We start from the raw sequence: 17857 nt of genomic DNA on the forward strand, positions 1-17857 counted from the left end.
CACCCCCGCATTCTGCTTTACTTTCCCAACAAATGTCTCTCTGCAGAAATTGAACTGAATACAAAATGTGTCGTGGATATGGAGGACAACCAAACAGTTCTACACCCACCACCATCAAATACAAAAGGAGAGAACAGGTAAACAAAGCTGAAATACTGCCAACTATATTTGCAAATGATAGGCATGCTATATTATAACGAGCCATACAATGCAGTTAGCTTGTTGTTGTGGCATATTTTGCCTTACTGTAGTTAGTCTGGGTGCAATAGAGCACAAAAGTCTTCGTAGTACACATATGGGGGCTCTGGGTGTTTTTGGAAATATCTGTAAGAGCAGAAAAGTGCAGACTGCACTCTCAGTGTAATAACTTTATACCACCCTGGTTGTAACACACTAACAATAACATTCAAGCTTAGCATATGACTATCTGTGCAATGAGCTCCTGCAACACTAGTCTGAACTGAAGTCAGATCATCAGACAGCACGCACATGATCCTGATCCACAGTAATGAGGATTTAACTTGCCTGACAAACGTTTATCTTGAATTCAAAACATTTCTTTACATAAATGACCGTAAATAAATGTAGTAGCCAATCAGGATAACTTCACTGCTGCTGCTGCTGCTGAGGACATGATGTCTGTCACCCACCTGCTTGCAACATGATATTATGTTATGCAATTCATGTGAACTTTGCAATGCAAATCACCACAGCATAATACTACATATACATATAATATAATACCCTTATATTATGCATAATGGGGGGGGGGGGGCAGATTTATGTCGATCCTCTGGGTATCGCCATAAATCTCCATTCAGAACTGATTTCACTTATATTGCATTTACAGTGGTGTGACATGACACTGTGTTACTGGCCTGGTCTTTTTATGGTTGAAAGTGAGAAAAGACTGGGACAAAAGGAAAACTGAGCATCCTCTAATGTTTCACACTCTGCATATTGAAGGTCAGCAAAAAAAATAAAAAGCTGCAGTTTGTGCTGGCTTGTGCTCGGACATGCTTTCAGAATAATGGACTCACATAGCATGTAGGCTAATGATGGCTGTACACTTGTGAAGTCTTTGAAATGTCATGACTGTTAAGATCGGTCCGTTTTCACAATTTTTGTGCTTGGTTCATTTGCTCTCCTCTGCTGTTGACGTCACACATGATTAAACAGCTGACCTGATTACCCACAAGCACAAATAAACCTAAAAGGATGCTCATTTTGCAAAACAAATCCAGGACTCTTTTCTTTTATTACTACCATTTGATTTATCCCTCAAAATAGGTTATTTAGGATGATTTTGAATGAACAACTCTCTGCAGTTAAAGTCCACTGTGTAAAAATGAAGGCTTCTGAGGTAAACATACCATAGTCACAGGCTTTCTCATGGCCCACATCCAGGCTTGTTAAAGTGTAACACTTTCTCTGCTGTTCCACGTAACCACCAGTAAGCATTAAATGGTAATGAGCAGCATTAGCAGTAGCTCAGGTCCACACATTAACCTGTATTTAAGGCAATTATGAGAACAGAAATTGCCACACAATGGTGACATTCCAGGCAATTAAACAAATCACGCTCAAAGAAACATATGTGGAACAGGATGCATGAGGAGAACAAAAAGCTGTCGTGGGTGAGAGGTCAGAGGAATGACAGTAAGTGTAGATACAGAGTGACTACTGCTGGAGTATTTTCTCAGTTAAGTGAGAAGGATTTGGATCTGATGCTACCTGTTGCCATGTTGTTGAGTGAGACACATTTCACATTGCCATTCAGGGGAAGTTTTTATATCTGATTTAGATGTTGTATCAGTAGCACAGAAATTCCTTTCTTGGACTTAGACATGATGGATTCACTTTCACTCTAGCTGGGTTTATCCAGGGTCTATTTTTATTCTGCCAAACCTATTTTCAAAATGAAAGCAATTTTATTTATTTGTGATTTCTAAGGTACTACATTCTGAGTGACCATGGCCTTGAACAGTTTTGATTCAGTTTGGTTTTATTATGTCACATTTCTTTTCTATAGTGTAGTCCAAGCATATAATTACTTGTTAACATTTCAGTGCTAGTGCTGTGTATGTGTGTGTTTTAGGTCTCTGTGTTTAGGCTGCCATGGTTTTCTCAAACCATATAATTTTCCTCTCGGCTGCTTGTGGTGCCGCAGAAAGGGATACCCTGATTGCTAAGACTTTGCCTTGTTTTGAGGACACCTGTTCCTGTGTGTTGGAAATGCGTCAGATTTAGTGGGTATTAGCATGCCAAATATGCCTGAAGGCCTAAGACCATGGGAACCTTTTCTCTCTCATGGGATGCTCAGACACAGCCTCAGACAAAAAATAACAGTAGATATTTTTATGTAGACACATCCGAAATAAAGTGAACTCTTGTTTATTGCTTAGGCTATAGATTTTGAAATATTGGATTTAACAATGGAAAGACATGATGTAACATTGTTTGGATTTCAGTGAAACTGTTTTTACCCCACTAGATTTCCTCAATATCTCAAAATACTAAATGTGACTTCAGTCTGATAAAATACAGAAATAAAGTCTCCTTCGGGTTGAACTTTGAGCTGACAATGTTCCAAATTGTGTCTGAATTTTAATCTGGTTTTGCAGAGACCACACAGCACCATGAAAACATGTAGACTTAAGTCACCTAAAGAATTTGAAGAAATATAAGGGATTTTCTTTGATGGCTAAGCTTCGTTCTTTGCACCACTGAGCATTATGGCAACACTCGTGACCCATACCCACCTCTCCTATTTCCCTGAGAAATGAAAAGTAATCTCAGTGGTGGGCATATGAAACATCGATTGTGACTTCAGGGCGACAGGTTACATTTCCTAAGTTTTTTCTTTCATCTGCCTGTTAAGTTGGCACAAAGGGCATATTTGAAATGGGAAACTGGGAAAGTAGTTTTGTTTTCACGCGCCAGTCGGCTCTCCTTTGGGGTTTAGACACAATGGAGGGGAGGGTGGAGAGGCAGAGAAATACCTGAGGCTGCTGTCTGCACAGGGGATGAGTATCATGACAAGAAAATACCCTTCGACTCACACATAATGGGTTCATATTACATCTGTCATGCCACAGCATGTCCAACAATTGAGTACAGGGTCATTCAGTCTTTTTGTAACCTTCTTTATGTAACCCCCCCCCCCCTCTTATATTTAAGTCTAAATACACAGAGAAAACCTAACCACAACAAACTTTTTTAGAAAAGCGGACTGAAGTCTGATTTATCCTATTTTTAAGGATCAAAATGTAACTTTCTTACACTCCATGCAGTAGCTTGGCAGTCCAGAATTTCAGCATGACCAGTGGAAGTATGTCTTTATCTGATAATGTTTGTGACCAAGCTTGTAATTCCCGCTTTAATCTTTTCCGTATCACTAATGGTTAGACGAGCTCAATTGTGTTTATCTCCACTTGACTGACTTATCGTGCTTATTTGGATAGTGTAATCTGAATTGTGTGGAGAGAAGCTACACTTAGAAAGACATCCACCAGAAGGGTGCTACATGTTCTGTGCTCCCTCATCTTTCAATTATGTTGGACACATATTTTTTCAGAGATAGCTGAATGGTTAGGTCCTCCAAAACTATTTTCTCACAACCTAAGAGGTAATAGAAGTTACTGAAAATGCTACTGTTGAAAAAAAATAGTAAATACGCTAACTCACTTTTTGTCAGACAATAAGATGAGAAGATCGATACCACTCTTATATCTGTAAAAATATGAAGCTACAGCCAGTAGCTTGTGACCTTAGCTTAGCATAAAGACTGAAAACAGGGGAAAACCGCTAGCCAGCCACAGTCTAAATGTAAAACGAGAGAGAGAGAGAGAAAGAGGGAGCGAGCGAGGAGGTGCTGCACGAATATGTGCTCCGCAATACAGCCCCTCATTTAAATATGATTTTAAATACACCTTGTAAAGAAATTTGAAAATCAATACGTGGCGGTCAGTTTTGATAATTATCCAAATTATAGGCTAATTATGAGAAACACTGACTCTCCCGACTTTTTAACTAATATCATATTTATAACAGTAGCAAGGAGTATGGTTTTTACAAAGCATATAGCCTAGGCCTATCGTTTAACACCAGCGGCTGAAATAAAAAATAAAGCAAGTAAATCCCAACTTTTAAACAGCGTTTTTTCTGCACATGTAGCCTGTTTATAAGAGCAGTATTCAGCAGTTACAAAACATTACGTTAACGCCACTCTCTCCCGACGAGTCCAAGCATCAGTGGCAGCAGCTGCCGCAGTTTCTTTCTGTAAGTTTCATGTTGCTGTGCTGCTTCAGATGCTTCAATAAATCAGATGTAGAAATGTTCGCAGTTGAAAGCTTTTTGCTGGTCGCACAGAGTTTACACTAGACGACAATGTTCTTTGCATCAGACTGTGTTACTTGCATTAGTAACTAGTAATAATATTACTGTTTTAGAAAAGTAATTAGTTACACTACTTAGTTACTGGGAAAAGTAATATTATTACAGTATTATTAGAGGTTACTAGTAACACGTTACTCCCCAACACTGGTTACAAAACATATATGAGAGTGGTGTCAGTCTTGTCATGTAACTCTGCTAGAAAGTAAAAGGGCAGAATTTCCAAAATATCGAACTGTTCCTTTAAATTTGATTGCACTCTACTGCTGTCCCTGGTGACTGCCGGAGCCAACCCAGTGTGGTCAACATGTGTTTTGTTAAGCCCTTTGCAGTTAGCCTCTAATGCTGTCTGTTTGTTTGTTAGCCCATTATGATCCATAGATGTCAAAGACACAAAAAGGTGTTGAGTAGACATGACAGTCTCCTATGTTGTTGACGTTTTGGAGGTTGGTCACATTTTCTGCCAAGTGTCATCATGTGTTCTAAAACAAGCCTTTACTGAATGACTAGGCAGCCTTGTCTAATGGCTGCCCTCAGGAATGTTTCCTTTGTCTTTCCATTTCGCTCCCTACGTGCCAATAATCAACATTTCCATTCAGGAAGATGTTCTCAGAGTTGGTCTAAATTACACACTATCAGCCCAACTTTTCTCTCCAACGCTTTATTCATGTGCGCTATTAGGAGAAAGTGTTCTGAGTTGATGATAAAGCGATTGTACTCTCTCGAGGACTGTTCCCTGTTTGTGTAGAGGGTGGGACATTGTTTACATCTTGATCCGGAATTGAGAAAAGATGGCGTCCTCCCTCTTTGTGAAGCCTGTGCCTCATTAATCTCAGATGTGGCTTCTCATTCTGCGAGCAACCTATGTAAAAATCCACTCTCAGACATTTTTACCGTAACGATTTTGGTTTTCCTTCTTGCATGATTCTCTCAGATGAGGCCTTTTTGAAGTTTTGAAACTGGCTTGTTGTGTTTACATGAATTAAATTTCATGGTGAGATAGTTTTATTTTGGACTCACTTTCAGTTTCATTCAGGGGAAGTGGAGACAGGCAACATGAACAAAAGCTTTAAAAACACATTTAACTTGTCTCTGTCTGGAAACGAATATTCTGCTCATTAGATATTCTCATTATGTTAATGCATGTAATTAACATAAAAATCTATTTGGCATTTTCTCTTTGCAATAAATGACTTTTGTGATATGTTTTGCACTTTATGTGCATCCTTGCTCCGGCTTTTGTTGTCTATTGTCCTTAGCAGCCACACAGCACATGTATTCAGATAAATGACATCTAGCAAGCAGACAGGGTCAAAGGAGGTGTGTCCTGGTAGTAAATGTGTCACTTCATTTCCCCTGGAGAGGAAACCTTACCATATTAAACAAATTGATGAACTTCACCTCTTTCTAGTTTGTTTATTGCCTTTGAAACTAACCAGATTTAAGTCTTTAGAGCAGATGGGGTCAGTATACCTCTCTGTGTTTTAGCATACACACACACACTTGACTTGGTCCACTGCCTGCTTACCCAGCTTGTCACAGTGGTGTCAGAAATACCGGAGAGGATTAAATTAGACCATGCCTGCATCATATGTTGTGTTGTTAACATTTGTTATGGAAACTTAGAGGTCCACACAGAAGTTGGTATGAGCATCATGTGCGCTGCTGATGGCAGTGTTATTCATTAAGACTTCTTTTGAGGACCTGAGCTTGGTTTCATATGGGAACTTTGACTCATGGGGCTGGTCGGTTGTCTCGCCTCCATGTTTACCACTGTTGCTTAGTGACAGCGGTTGCCAAGATACAGACACATTGTGCAGTTATGTCGATTACCTAATGAGTGATATTCCCCAGCCTCCTCAGATATTTTCAAGATTATTTTTTGCATTTATAACAATGATTCAAGGTTTCAAAAATGCTTAACTAGTTGTTGAATATAACATGTAATTTACTCAAGTAGTCAAGTATTTTGAGGTACTTGTACTTTACGTGGGTATTTCCATTTTAGTCTACTTAATACCGTCAAGAGGGAAATATTAAATTGTTTACTCCGCTTTGTTTTGCTGAAGTGTTATTTTACACAAAACTTTTATAAATTCTAGACATTGTTGAAGACTAAATCAGTGGTTCCAAACCTTTTGGGCTTGTGACCTGTTACAAAAAAGCTGCATCTAGTTGTGGCCCTTTGTCACATTACACGGTGCTTTCCATTTGACATGGGAAGTCAGAATTTCAGAGTTCAAAGTCAGAAATTTCAAAGGGAACGCCCCCTTAAGTTGGATTTCTGACTTGGAAGGTCGGGAGTAGCGCTCTACCCTGACTTTGTGATCCCAGATAGCTGCTCCGAGTATCAACAGTTGGTGAAAGTTGTAGTTTATACTGTTTATTAGCACTTCTGTCTCTCATATAATTTTTTGTACACAAAGTGCTGTCCAACTGCTGTCTGTGGATGTGTTGCTACAGTGTTTAGTATGAGTAAATACCGCACAGTGTGTTTTTTTTATCAACCAGCGTAACAATGGTTAACAGGGCTAGTTGTAAAGAACGGCTGGCTGAGCGAGGTTTTCCGACTAACTGGAACGCCGTCAATTCGGGTGTGAAATGGAATACACCAACAGATGTGTATGAATTGTTAGGTCTTCCAGCGAAGATACTTTTTTCCTATGTTTTCAGTGGTATATAAAGACCTGACATAATGAACCGTTATGTTTTTATTACCTTAGAATGAGCCATTTCTTTCTACATACACCGCGGGTCCCCTTACGTGGATGTCACCATGTTGCACCGCCATGTTTCTACAATAGCCCAAACGGAGCACATTTCTTCACTACGTTGATGTACGAAGAAAAAGAAGTTACTTTAGTAGTAGTAGGCAACTAGTTTATTAGAAATAATAAAAGAAGAGACATTTGGACAAATGGAGGATGACACATAGCTTAGCACTTGGGACATAAAGAAGTATACAGAACTTTGATTCGTGCCAAATCACATATTGCATTATACATATTTTGCAAACATGTAATTTGTAATATGGTTATAATGGTTAATTTGCTGTCCATGTAGAGTGACCTAGATGTCTGCGTGTTGTTTATACACTCTGATAATGCTAATCCAACACATCTTTGTAGTAGCATCCATGTTAATTCCAGATTCCGACTTAAAAGCACATGAACACACACTGTCGGAAAAACAACTTCACAGATAAGTGTATGTCGTCCAACCCCTAGGTTGGGTAGGCACCACAGGACAAAACTATCTAACTGTATATAAAGTAGTTAAAACTAGCTCCACCTCCACCAGCTACAACAGTAATAAGCTGCTTAAACATTAATTTATTTAATTTTTTATTATTTAACCTTTATTTAACCAGGTGAGTCTCATTGAGATTAAAATCTCTTTTGCAAGAGAGACCTGGGCAAGACGCAGCATAAAAGAGCATAAATTAATGCATTGATAATATTTAATTTATTCTAATATATAACGCAGGCATATTTTCGGCAAAATAAGTACTTTTAGTTTAAATAAAACAGCTGAAAAAGTTCCAGAAATTGTTAGTGTGCTGGAAGTCAAAATTAGCCATTTTAGTAGCTTGGACCAATCCTGCAGGCCTGTTTCTGTCATTAGCAAGCCAACTTCCTTTAGTGCTGTTTTTTGAATACTTTTGAATGTCCTACTTTCAAATGTCTGACTTCACCCACCTGTCATGTTTACTTGTCGCTAATGCTAATAAAAGGTAAGGCTGTATACTTCCTTGGAATCATCTTGAGCGTAACAGGTCAGGTCAAGAGACCCACCCCCCCTCAACTGTAACTTTACTTGCTGCTTGGCATTTTCTTGCTCTCTCCTGTCTGTCTGTGCAGCAGGGCGACAGGCATGTTCAGTTCTATACATACTGGAAGACCAGCTCAAATGTTAGCTTGTCGCCTTTGACAGCAATCCAAAAGTAATCCAACACTTTCCCACACACACACACACACACACACACACACACACACACACACACACACACAGCTCTGAACGTTATGTTTGACTGTGGAGCTTGTTGACTTGTAATTGTCTGAAGCATGTGGACAGCCAAACAGGGGAAAAAGTCAAGGGGGGGGGGGGGGGGGGGGTACCAGCAAAAAAAACTATATTTGTTAGTGTTTGTCATCTCAATGGGGGGTGAGCAGCAGGATTGTGTTGTCAGAAACTCTAGCAAGACCTTCTAAATGGATGAATCAGAAAAATATATCCTTCATGCATCGTAAAATGTGGAGCTGCAGCATGTGCATTTCTAAATTTTCATCATGATTAAAATCTCCTTTTCTATGCTGCCAAACCCTCATTTCACAAAATGACACCACTTACATAATTTGCTGCTCCCGATCTGTCAGGTGAAGGGGATGTCAGATTAAATTAAATGATACATAAAAATGTTTAATATCTATTTGTCTGGTACTTCTGTGAGTGTGGGCATGCAGTTTCATTTTTTAAGAGTAGATGGATGCTTTATTTGGGTGATACAGTTGGTTAATCTGGTGTGTTGCCTACTGGGCTAAAAGAGTGCAGTTTTCGGTGGCATAATAACCCAGTGGCCTTAATCTGGCTCCGCAACCACGGGGGGTGGGGGGGGATTCCCTTGCTGCTCTCCTACTCTTCATGCCTTCCTTTTTGGCACCAGCATATATGGTCTGAGCTGCAAAGGCACAGAAAAATGCCATGTTTTCACCAGTCATGTGTGATCTAAGTGAATCTGACCCTCTACAATGAATTAAAAAAACAATCACAGTCTGGCTCTGAGGTGGCATTTCTCACTGAAAGTGATAAGAAATAAGGATCGTAGCAGACCTCTAATCTGTCTGCCACAGAGGGGGAGAAAAATAGTAGTGTGAGAGGCGAACTTCCACTGTTGGCCAAGTTGAAATCATTCATGGGTGCCTCGGCATCATGTAGCCAGAAGACCCATAGGAGCCTGAGCGTGCCCTTGATGACACATTAAGGCACGGAGAACCAGCCCCCAATGGCACTTTTAGACTTCACCGATGCCCTGCTAGGACTGCAGTGTCTGCCTGTATCTGCCTCTGAGGAGGGAGGGATCTGATGCTATCTGGCACTTCTGTGTTGTACACTCAACCACAACACAGCTTTTAATAAGACCTCTGGCCATGACTTGACATGCATGCTGAATAATAAGAAAATAGCCTGTGGGCTTCATGAGGGAATAATTTGGAGCTACACTGTACAGCATTTGTGACCAAGCTTCCACCGTTTGCATTTCTTAACTGGAATGATGAGAATTAAGATAATGTCATTTTTATTATTAATATTACTTGAATAATATATAAACTGTGGCCTAGAGGTAGAGCCATTTGCCCACTAATGGGGATACTGGTGGTTCGATTCGGTGTGTGTTAGTTAGTATTAGTTAGTATTAGTTTCTTTAGATTGATGAGCAGTTGGCTTGTAGTATAAAGGGGCTTTGAGTGGTCGGAAGACTAGAAAGGTGCTCTATAAGTACAGTAAGAACATTGTGAGCATTGTACAATCCAGAGTCAAATTCCTCGTTTGTGTACACATACCTGCAATAAACTGATTCTGATTTTGATTTACCATGTAATCATTGTATTGCATCTCTTTTCTTCAATTAATAAATTGTTTCAGTTAGTTTTCAAGTCAAAACTGCCAAACCCTCTGTGGTTCCAGCTTGAGAAATTATTGATTTTCTATGTCATATATAATAGTAACTGCATCCAGTTACTATTATATATGACATAGAAAATCATTGGGTTTTAGAGAGCTGCTTGAACAAAAACAAGCAATTTGAATATGCCAAGTGCAATAAATTGGTTTTGTACTTTAAATGAGCAAGTCTTCCAATCAAAATAAATGATTTTGACTGTAATACCTTGTAAGATAAAGGATTGCGTTACCTTCTTGTGATAAATGTTTTAACATCGGTGTAAATAATAAAGGATTTATACAAGTAAGTCTCCCATTTGGAATCGCTAAAAGAGAGGACATAGCTTACGTGATTTCTACAAGCAAGGTATGAATTTCCTAAGAACGACGCAGATTTCTGAGAAGATTGAAGAGATTATGTCCAAAGCAGGGTGGGAGAACTGGAGCCTAATGTACCTTTACATTTTGAGTGGCAGTTCTTAACATTGTCATTGGGGGAGGAGGTAAGAAAAGCTGCTATGACTCTGAATACAAGTCAGACATGGTTTGTCAGTTTTTGGAATTAAATGAATTCCTTATGAGAGGAAATAGTAGCTCTATGAAACCCTAAATATAGCTAGTTGGAAACAGTTTCCCCCATTGTCTAGCTCAGCATACCCTGCATACCAGATTTGATTGCATATACTGTACATACACAACGGTTTATGACACAATTAGCTAGAGCCACTAAACCACTGCCGCACCTCTGTTTCTGCTTGGTCTCATATGCGCAGTCAGTTTCTTCTGCCTGGACACATTCAATAACTATTTTTTGTCTCCACATTTAATGTGTGTGTGTCTCTCTCTCTCTTTCCGGTCTTGTGTCTGTTGTTGTTTTGTCCTCCATGTGGATAGATCTGTCCTCTGTCTTTGTCCACTTCTCATTCTTTACAAGACTGTAGCTGCTGTCTGTCTGTTATCAAAACGTTCCCTCTTTTTTCTTTCATCTTTGGCATCTCTGCTTTGTAGCAACACTGACATATGGAGAGTCAGATTATTGTTTTTTACCTTTCAAGTTAAAATGTGTTGGGGCCTGGTCAGTGGTCCTTGATTCTGTGTTCGCTGCTGTCTGATGCTGATACATACCTCATAGTTCCTCTATGGACATCCCCTCTCTGCTCGACAGTGTAGAGCACAGAGTGCCCAACTAGACGACGGGGCCCTGCTGCAGTCTGATTAAGACACAGTCACTGTGGTTGTCAGTGGCCTAGATTCTTTTCATAGAGGCTTATTTGATTTTTAATGCTTAACATGGAAATAAAAAGAGAAGAAGAAGAGTGTTTTTGTGGGTGTTATTGCACATTTCTCCAGGCGCGCTATTGTTGGTGACTCAGCTCAGTTTGTGTGAGACACTTTGGTGCAGTGTTTCAGTCTTCCCTAAAGTACCCTGCCCTGTATTAGTTACTGTGTGAAGGTGATGTCCACCTTTGTCTCTGAGGCAGGAGACGCCTGCAGGAGAAATCTGCTGACTGCTGAAGGACAGGACTGTGACAGATGTAGAAGCACTAGGGTAGCGTATGTTGCACTGCATCATACTGCACAGTCCTCATTTCCTAGCCATACATTATAATGTAACATTAGTTTAGAGCTGTTAGGTGTTACTTTAATGTTATATTTTTTTCTGCTTTGGAGAATTCCCTCTCCAGTTAAGTGAATAATCCTTTGTAACTTAGTGCCATATATATTACCCTTTTGTCCTTAGTTCCGGCAGCTGCTAATGCTGAGTGTGGCTTCCCCAACCTGGCCTCTCTGTTAAGTCCACAGGCATAAGAGCTATTTACTCAACAGAGTCAGTGGGACATTGAATCCTAAATCTCTTCCCTTCCTCACGCTCCACTGGCCCAATTATGGACCCAATCACAGCAGCACCTACCACTAGGAAATGCCACTGTGTGGCAGTGAACAAAATGAGTGAATAAATGAGGGTCACACCAGGAATTTGAGACATATAGAAAGTTAGAAAAGAGTCTGGGGTTTCATAAACATCAAGTTGTTGGGGTTTAAATTCACATATTTCAGTTCAAAATAGCTGTTTGTGTCAACACAGATAATAGGAAGTTTCCTACTGTGAGAAGTGCAGCTGCATTACTGAGTGTGAACATGTTCTGACTGTTAAATCGTATTAATGCTAACCATGTTATTTCTTCTCTCTCTGTCTCCTGTGGGTTTCCTCTGTTTATGATGGATTGCCCCTCTCATTCAGCAGGAAGCAACCTAAGGTATGTACGTTTCATCTGTTTCTGTTGCCACACAAAGAAAAAATGGGTAGCATCAACAGAGCTATCGCGCAGTATCAGCAGAAACAGTCAGAAATTCTTTTCAGTAGTGACTACTCACTAACTGTCAGTATCACAGATACTGAACTCACCCAGAAGTAGGATGCAGCACAGGCAACTCTATTCCCCCGAGGGGCTTGGAAGCATCCTGCACAAGTCGATCTACAGTTGTGGCGTTGTTTCTAGGGACATGATTGAGAGTGTTATAGTAGTTTGGTTGGTCAGCAGGAGCCGGATAGATGTCCGTGTGAATGTGTCAGCGCTCTAAGATCTCGTGGACACCCACAAAGGCTCCACAATGAGAGAGGGATGAGCGTGGACACTGGAGCAGTGTGTGTGCACATTCAAAGCTGCATTGTTGAAGTGCACCCCCACCTCCCCCCATGACAACACACTGGTGACTAGCTCAGAGATGTTTTACACACCAGGGACAGGCTTTGTGCTCAGTGCACTCGGCCGCTGACGGGACCAGGGGAGTGTTAACCTGGGCCACAGACGTGTGTGATCTCTGGGGCCTGTGAACCTGAGTTACCCTTCAATACCTTTATAATACCCTTCAGCTAGACAAGCACATGGCTGTCTGCTAAGTTACAGAGGCACTCAAATTAGTCTCCCTGCATTCTAAAGGATAAGCGGAGGTTGCAGTCCAATCACGTTCGACCAGTTTTCATCCTAGAAATGACAAAAAGGGCATTGTGCTTCTCAGCTTCATCATTATTTGTACTGCTGATTAATAGTAATTGTCCAATCAAGAACAATTTGTTGCGCAGTCACACCCTCAGGCTGGAAAGAGACAGACCGAAGGAGAATGACGCCCTAGTTACTAAACCAGCCCTAATTGAGAATGATGGCACTTTTGTTCCTTTGAATGGCACCCACTCACTTGTGTGAAGTCACAAGAGGAGGTCTTGCTTTCAAAGCATTCAGTGATCTCAGTGCTTCCCATGCTGACTGTGCAACCAGTAGTTCCCTGGCCAATAGCCCGTATTATTATTAGGAGGGAGTTTAATTATTTGGGGTATTTGTGTAGGGGAAAGTGCTTTGGCACAGCAGCAGCAGTGCACTGAAAGCCAGGAGTAGTAACATCCAGCAGTGTTTTGCTTGCACTGCACGATGACAGTGCAGCTGAAATTCTTCCCCCATCTCGGAAGAAAGTGGCTGAGCAATGACAAAAATATTAGTTTTATTTCGCATTTAGAGCCTTTTAACCAGAACAGAAAGTAATCAAAGTAGATTTACAACTCATACAGTAAGAGAAGCTGTCTGTGTGGAGTGGGGGTCCTTGGTAAATGAGGCCACTGCTCTTCCCCAGAAAGCATCCTCTCTGTGTGTCATCCAGAGCTCATGCAGGTGCCTGGGGGACACAAGGGATCTCTGCTACTCAAGTCTGCGTTGTGAGACCCAGCGCTTAGGGCTGAGAGCCAGCCTGCACCACCGGGGAACAGCTATGGCCCCGTTTCCTTGGAGACGAGGGTCAGTGGGTGCTGGAATTTCTTCTGGGGAGCATTGACCCTGATTTATGAATTCATTTAACTCCAGCCACTATGACAAAACATGCAGCAGCTAACAGCGGATTTGTCCAGACAGTCATGGCTAGGCCTTAACGAGCATCACCTCGAACAATACTTGGTTAGACTTCATCTTGCTTAGTCAGACAAGCTCAGTCCTGCTGATTTACTGTATGGTGCAGCACAATAAGCCTGTTTATGTACCGCAGAAGGCGTAAAACCGCTACTAAGAAACATGAGATTGTGTTGTACTGTACATGCTTAGACAGGTGGGAGAAGTGTGTATTTACACTCCCTGTGCTGACTCCTCTGCAGGTGTTCGCTTTTGACCACTGTTTCTGGTCCATGGATGAGTCCAACGTTCCAAAATATGCCGGTGAGTCATAAATGCTGAAACTGATCCTTCACTCATCACCAAAGAACTCAAACCATGTCCCATGTAAAGACCTGCTGAGCTTTGTGCAGCAATAGTGCAGGGAAACTCCCTACTTAATGGAAAGCTCTTTTGCAAAGCAAAGCATGGTGTGGGCATACATGGGAATTTGCATTTTGAGTGTATAGATTAAAATATGCAATCAAGTTAGTTGTCTCTGTATTGTCTTAAAACGATAAAGTCATCATGGGGTTTTGTGCAATATACAATAAAATACTGGAAAGTTGTTGTTGTATCATATTGTGCTTCTTGTTATACTTATGTATCCACACACATGGTAAATTCAGTTTCGTCAGGGACCATTCATTCCCTTCTTCCATTCATTTCTCTAATTACTGTTGCACAGAAAAGGTTACAGCTACAGTTTTTGCAACATCTATAGAAAAGAGGTTATTACTGCCAGTCCGAGGGAGATTTACATAATGATTGTAGACATCTTCCTTGTCATATCACTCTAATTTTGTGATGGAAATGTAACGCCTACATCTGCTTTGTGCTGAACTGACAAGGCAATCTGTTCAGTGAAGAGCTGCCTCAAGGGCCCGGGCCAAGGCTTTATTTAGCTCATTAAACAGCTGTCCCATTCAGCAGGAGCATGGCAGTGAGCAACACAAGAGATTTCTCCACACAGCCCTGCATTTTCCACACTAGCAGACAGGAATTTGAAACTTTTCACTAGACCTATTCTTCATGGTTCCTTGTTTAGTATATTAATTTTACTACACTAATTTAAGGATGCAAACCAGACAACTAATAGTTATTATATAACTGAATGGTTTGTCTGTTTACCATAATCCCCATGGTGAGAGATTCTTTGTCTTAAAGGTCAAGAGGTGGTGTTCAAGTGCCTTGGAGAGGGAATACTTGAAAACGCATTCCAGGGATATAATGCCTGTATATTTGCCTATGGACAAACAGGTAACTGAAAATCCAGATGAAATCTACATTGAGTCATTCATTTTCAAAAAATATTTTTTTGCTGAATCCATTACACCATGCAGTCATTGAAGCATTTATAAATAATGAATAGCCTCTATTATACGCAATGTTAAGTCTTTAAGTGTATTCGCAGGTTGCTTTGTCTCCAGATGTGTCCGTAGAAAGTTTAAAGAGCAGGAAGACTTTTATTTCTGATCACACTGGTGAATCACTTAACTCACATCCTTCCTCATCCAGAATCACATTAGCTCCTTTATCCCACTTCCTGTCTTAGAGGGAAAATACTTGGTAAAGAGACACACCTACTGAAAGGTTTGATGTATAAGAAAACAAGTTTTCGGCATTTAGCACAGTAGTCATTATGGGAACTAGAGAGGCACGTGATATTTGGTTTGGCATTTATAAGCAGTCTTAGTCTAATCAAGAACCGTCATAATAAGGTAAGATTTAATTAAATTTTACCGAAACATTATGTTGACATGTCGGCAGTGTGGAATCATTTTAAAGTGTCCGAGAAAGACGCTGCTTGCAGACACTGTTCTGCTGAATTGTCTCCTAGCACATCCACTCTATCTGTGGTTGACTTCTTAGAAAAAGCAACAAACAGTCTGACCCGCTTTAAGTTTCTGTCACTTGTTTCCGAGATGGCGATTAAGCTAGCCTCACCTAAGTGCACACATATTCAAGCCTTTATGGTAACTGAAACGGACCAGTGCGAGCTGACAGGCAGGTTAGTGACTTTATCCTGTCATTTTCTCTCTTTACAAAGACAAGTGTTGCCATATGAGAGTCCTACCTGAATACAGTACGACATTTATCATATTGGGTCGGACTTGATGAATTTAGCGTGAGAATACACATGTCACAACGTCCAGTTTTCAAAAAAAGGTGTCTATACAGTATGGAAATAAGATTAATTGGATTATATTCACAGAAAGTATCAAACATGTTACATGTGTACATTAAAAGTAAATGGACATATGTAATTTACTTTACCGGACCATCTTGGGCCTCGGACTCTATTTTTCTGTATTTATACTCTGTATTTCCAGATCCTATGGGAAACACTGAGTAAAAAGCACGTTTTGACTATTTAATTTATGCAAAATAATGTATGCAAAAAAAAATGTGCAAAAATGTGAATGTACTTGTTCGGTATTCTGCATTCAGCAAATCGGTAAATTTCGGTGCATCCCTTATGGCAATGTTTGTTTGTTTGTTTGTTTGTTTGTTTGTTTGTTTGGCGCCACCATGAATTTGACATTTGTGCTTTTGAGTGAAGTATTGGATGGATCGCTTTGAAATTTTGTACAGACATTCATGATGAATTACAATAACGTTGGTGAGCCCTGATTTGCCCAATACTAGAGTTTATGCAAAACTAATAACATTCCTATCAACCTTAGATGTACTATGTGTTTAGTGATAATTAGCAAATATTAGCACACTAACATGCCAAACTAAGATGGTGACCATGAAAAACATTGTATCTGCTCAGCATATTAATTAGCTGACATTAGCACCACTGTGCCTCAGTACAGCACCACAGAAATAGGTTACAGTGTTTAGAGAATTTGTTATTATAAGAGCGGGATTTTTCAGCAGATTTTCTCAAACATGAATTAGCAAAAGAACTTCTGAAATAAAAACAGTTTGTGGTCGTAGGAGAGACTCAAATTCAGTTGTACTGTTATTGTAGCTCTGTAATGTATAGACCTCTCTCTATAGGGGATACAATCATGTGTGAATCTACAATCTCCATCCAGGTTCAGGCAAGTCCTTTTCCATGATGGGGAATGGGGAGCAGCCAGGTTTAATACCTCGACTCTGTTGCTCGCTGTTTGAGAGGGTCAGCAGAGAGGGGAATGAGGCCCATACTTTTAAGGTGGAGGTGTCCTTCATGGAGATCTACAATGAGAAGGTCCGTGACCTGCTCGATCCCAAAGGGTGAGTCTGATGTGTACTTTTTCATTAGGAGAAGGATGTGTGACCTGTATAACCTCGCTGAATTTAATGAGCTAATGCTTTTGACAGACACAGCTGGTTGCACAAACTGATGTAAATTTTCCCATTTTCTTTATTCGCTCTGGCTCCAACACGAGCAGTGACCTCTCTGTCAGCTCCCACTTTGTGTTAGTTTGCATCTCTGTTTATAGCTCTGTTGTGTCTAGTAGTCTGAATGGGGGACAGCGACAGAACATTGTGAGTAGAAAGCTCAACCCAGTCATTTCCTGCAGAACAGCGGCCAGCATCATCCTCTGACACTGCTGCATTCTTCGCCTCCGTGGTCTGATGTGGGCAGGCAGACTGCAGGGGAGAGCAAACTGTGAAAGAGTGTGTTTCAGGGACATCTGTTAGTGGAGCTGGGAGCAGGAGAGCGGTCAAAGCAGCCTATGAAGCGAGCCCCAGAGAGGGCTCTGTGTGCTGCAGATGTCTGAAGATGCAGCCAGACCCATTTCAATGGCAACTTCCTCTCGCTTATATAACAAGCCTCACACTCCCTTTATTTTCCTGCCTCTGTGATTTTTAGGATTAAACATTGGCTGGGGTATAGACACATGACAGAGAGTCAAGTGTAAATAGGATCTGTTGTCACACAATGAGAT

At 40.6% G+C, this 17857-nt stretch overlaps 1 protein-coding gene across 9 annotated transcripts in view; it reads left to right on the plus strand.

Annotated features, from left to right (window-relative positions):
• Positions 1-17857, plus strand: part of kif13a (kinesin family member 13A) — a 38108-nt gene that overhangs the window by 538 nt on the left and 19713 nt on the right. For 5 of the 9 annotated variants that reach the window (XM_038711636.1, XM_038711641.1, XM_038711642.1 and 2 more), the window contains exons 2-6: positions 47-137; positions 12299-12314; positions 14195-14255; positions 15138-15230; positions 17018-17198. In XM_038711636.1, the coding sequence (XP_038567564.1) occupies positions 47-137; positions 12299-12314; positions 14195-14255; positions 15138-15230; positions 17018-17198 (442 nt within the window). The remainder of the gene's footprint in view (positions 1-46; positions 138-12298; positions 12315-14194; positions 14256-15137; positions 15231-17017; positions 17199-17857) is intronic. The other 4 variants (XM_038711637.1, XM_038711643.1, XM_038711640.1 and 1 more) reach the window with 1 other exon arrangement.

The sequence above is a fragment of the Micropterus salmoides genome, unplaced genomic scaffold (assembly GCF_014851395.1).
Source record: "Micropterus salmoides isolate LMB-PRFRI ecotype aquatic unplaced genomic scaffold, ASM1485139v1 Ms_hic_scaffold_11, whole genome shotgun sequence".
In the NCBI taxonomy this organism is placed as follows: domain Eukaryota; kingdom Metazoa; phylum Chordata; class Actinopteri; order Centrarchiformes; family Centrarchidae; genus Micropterus; species Micropterus salmoides.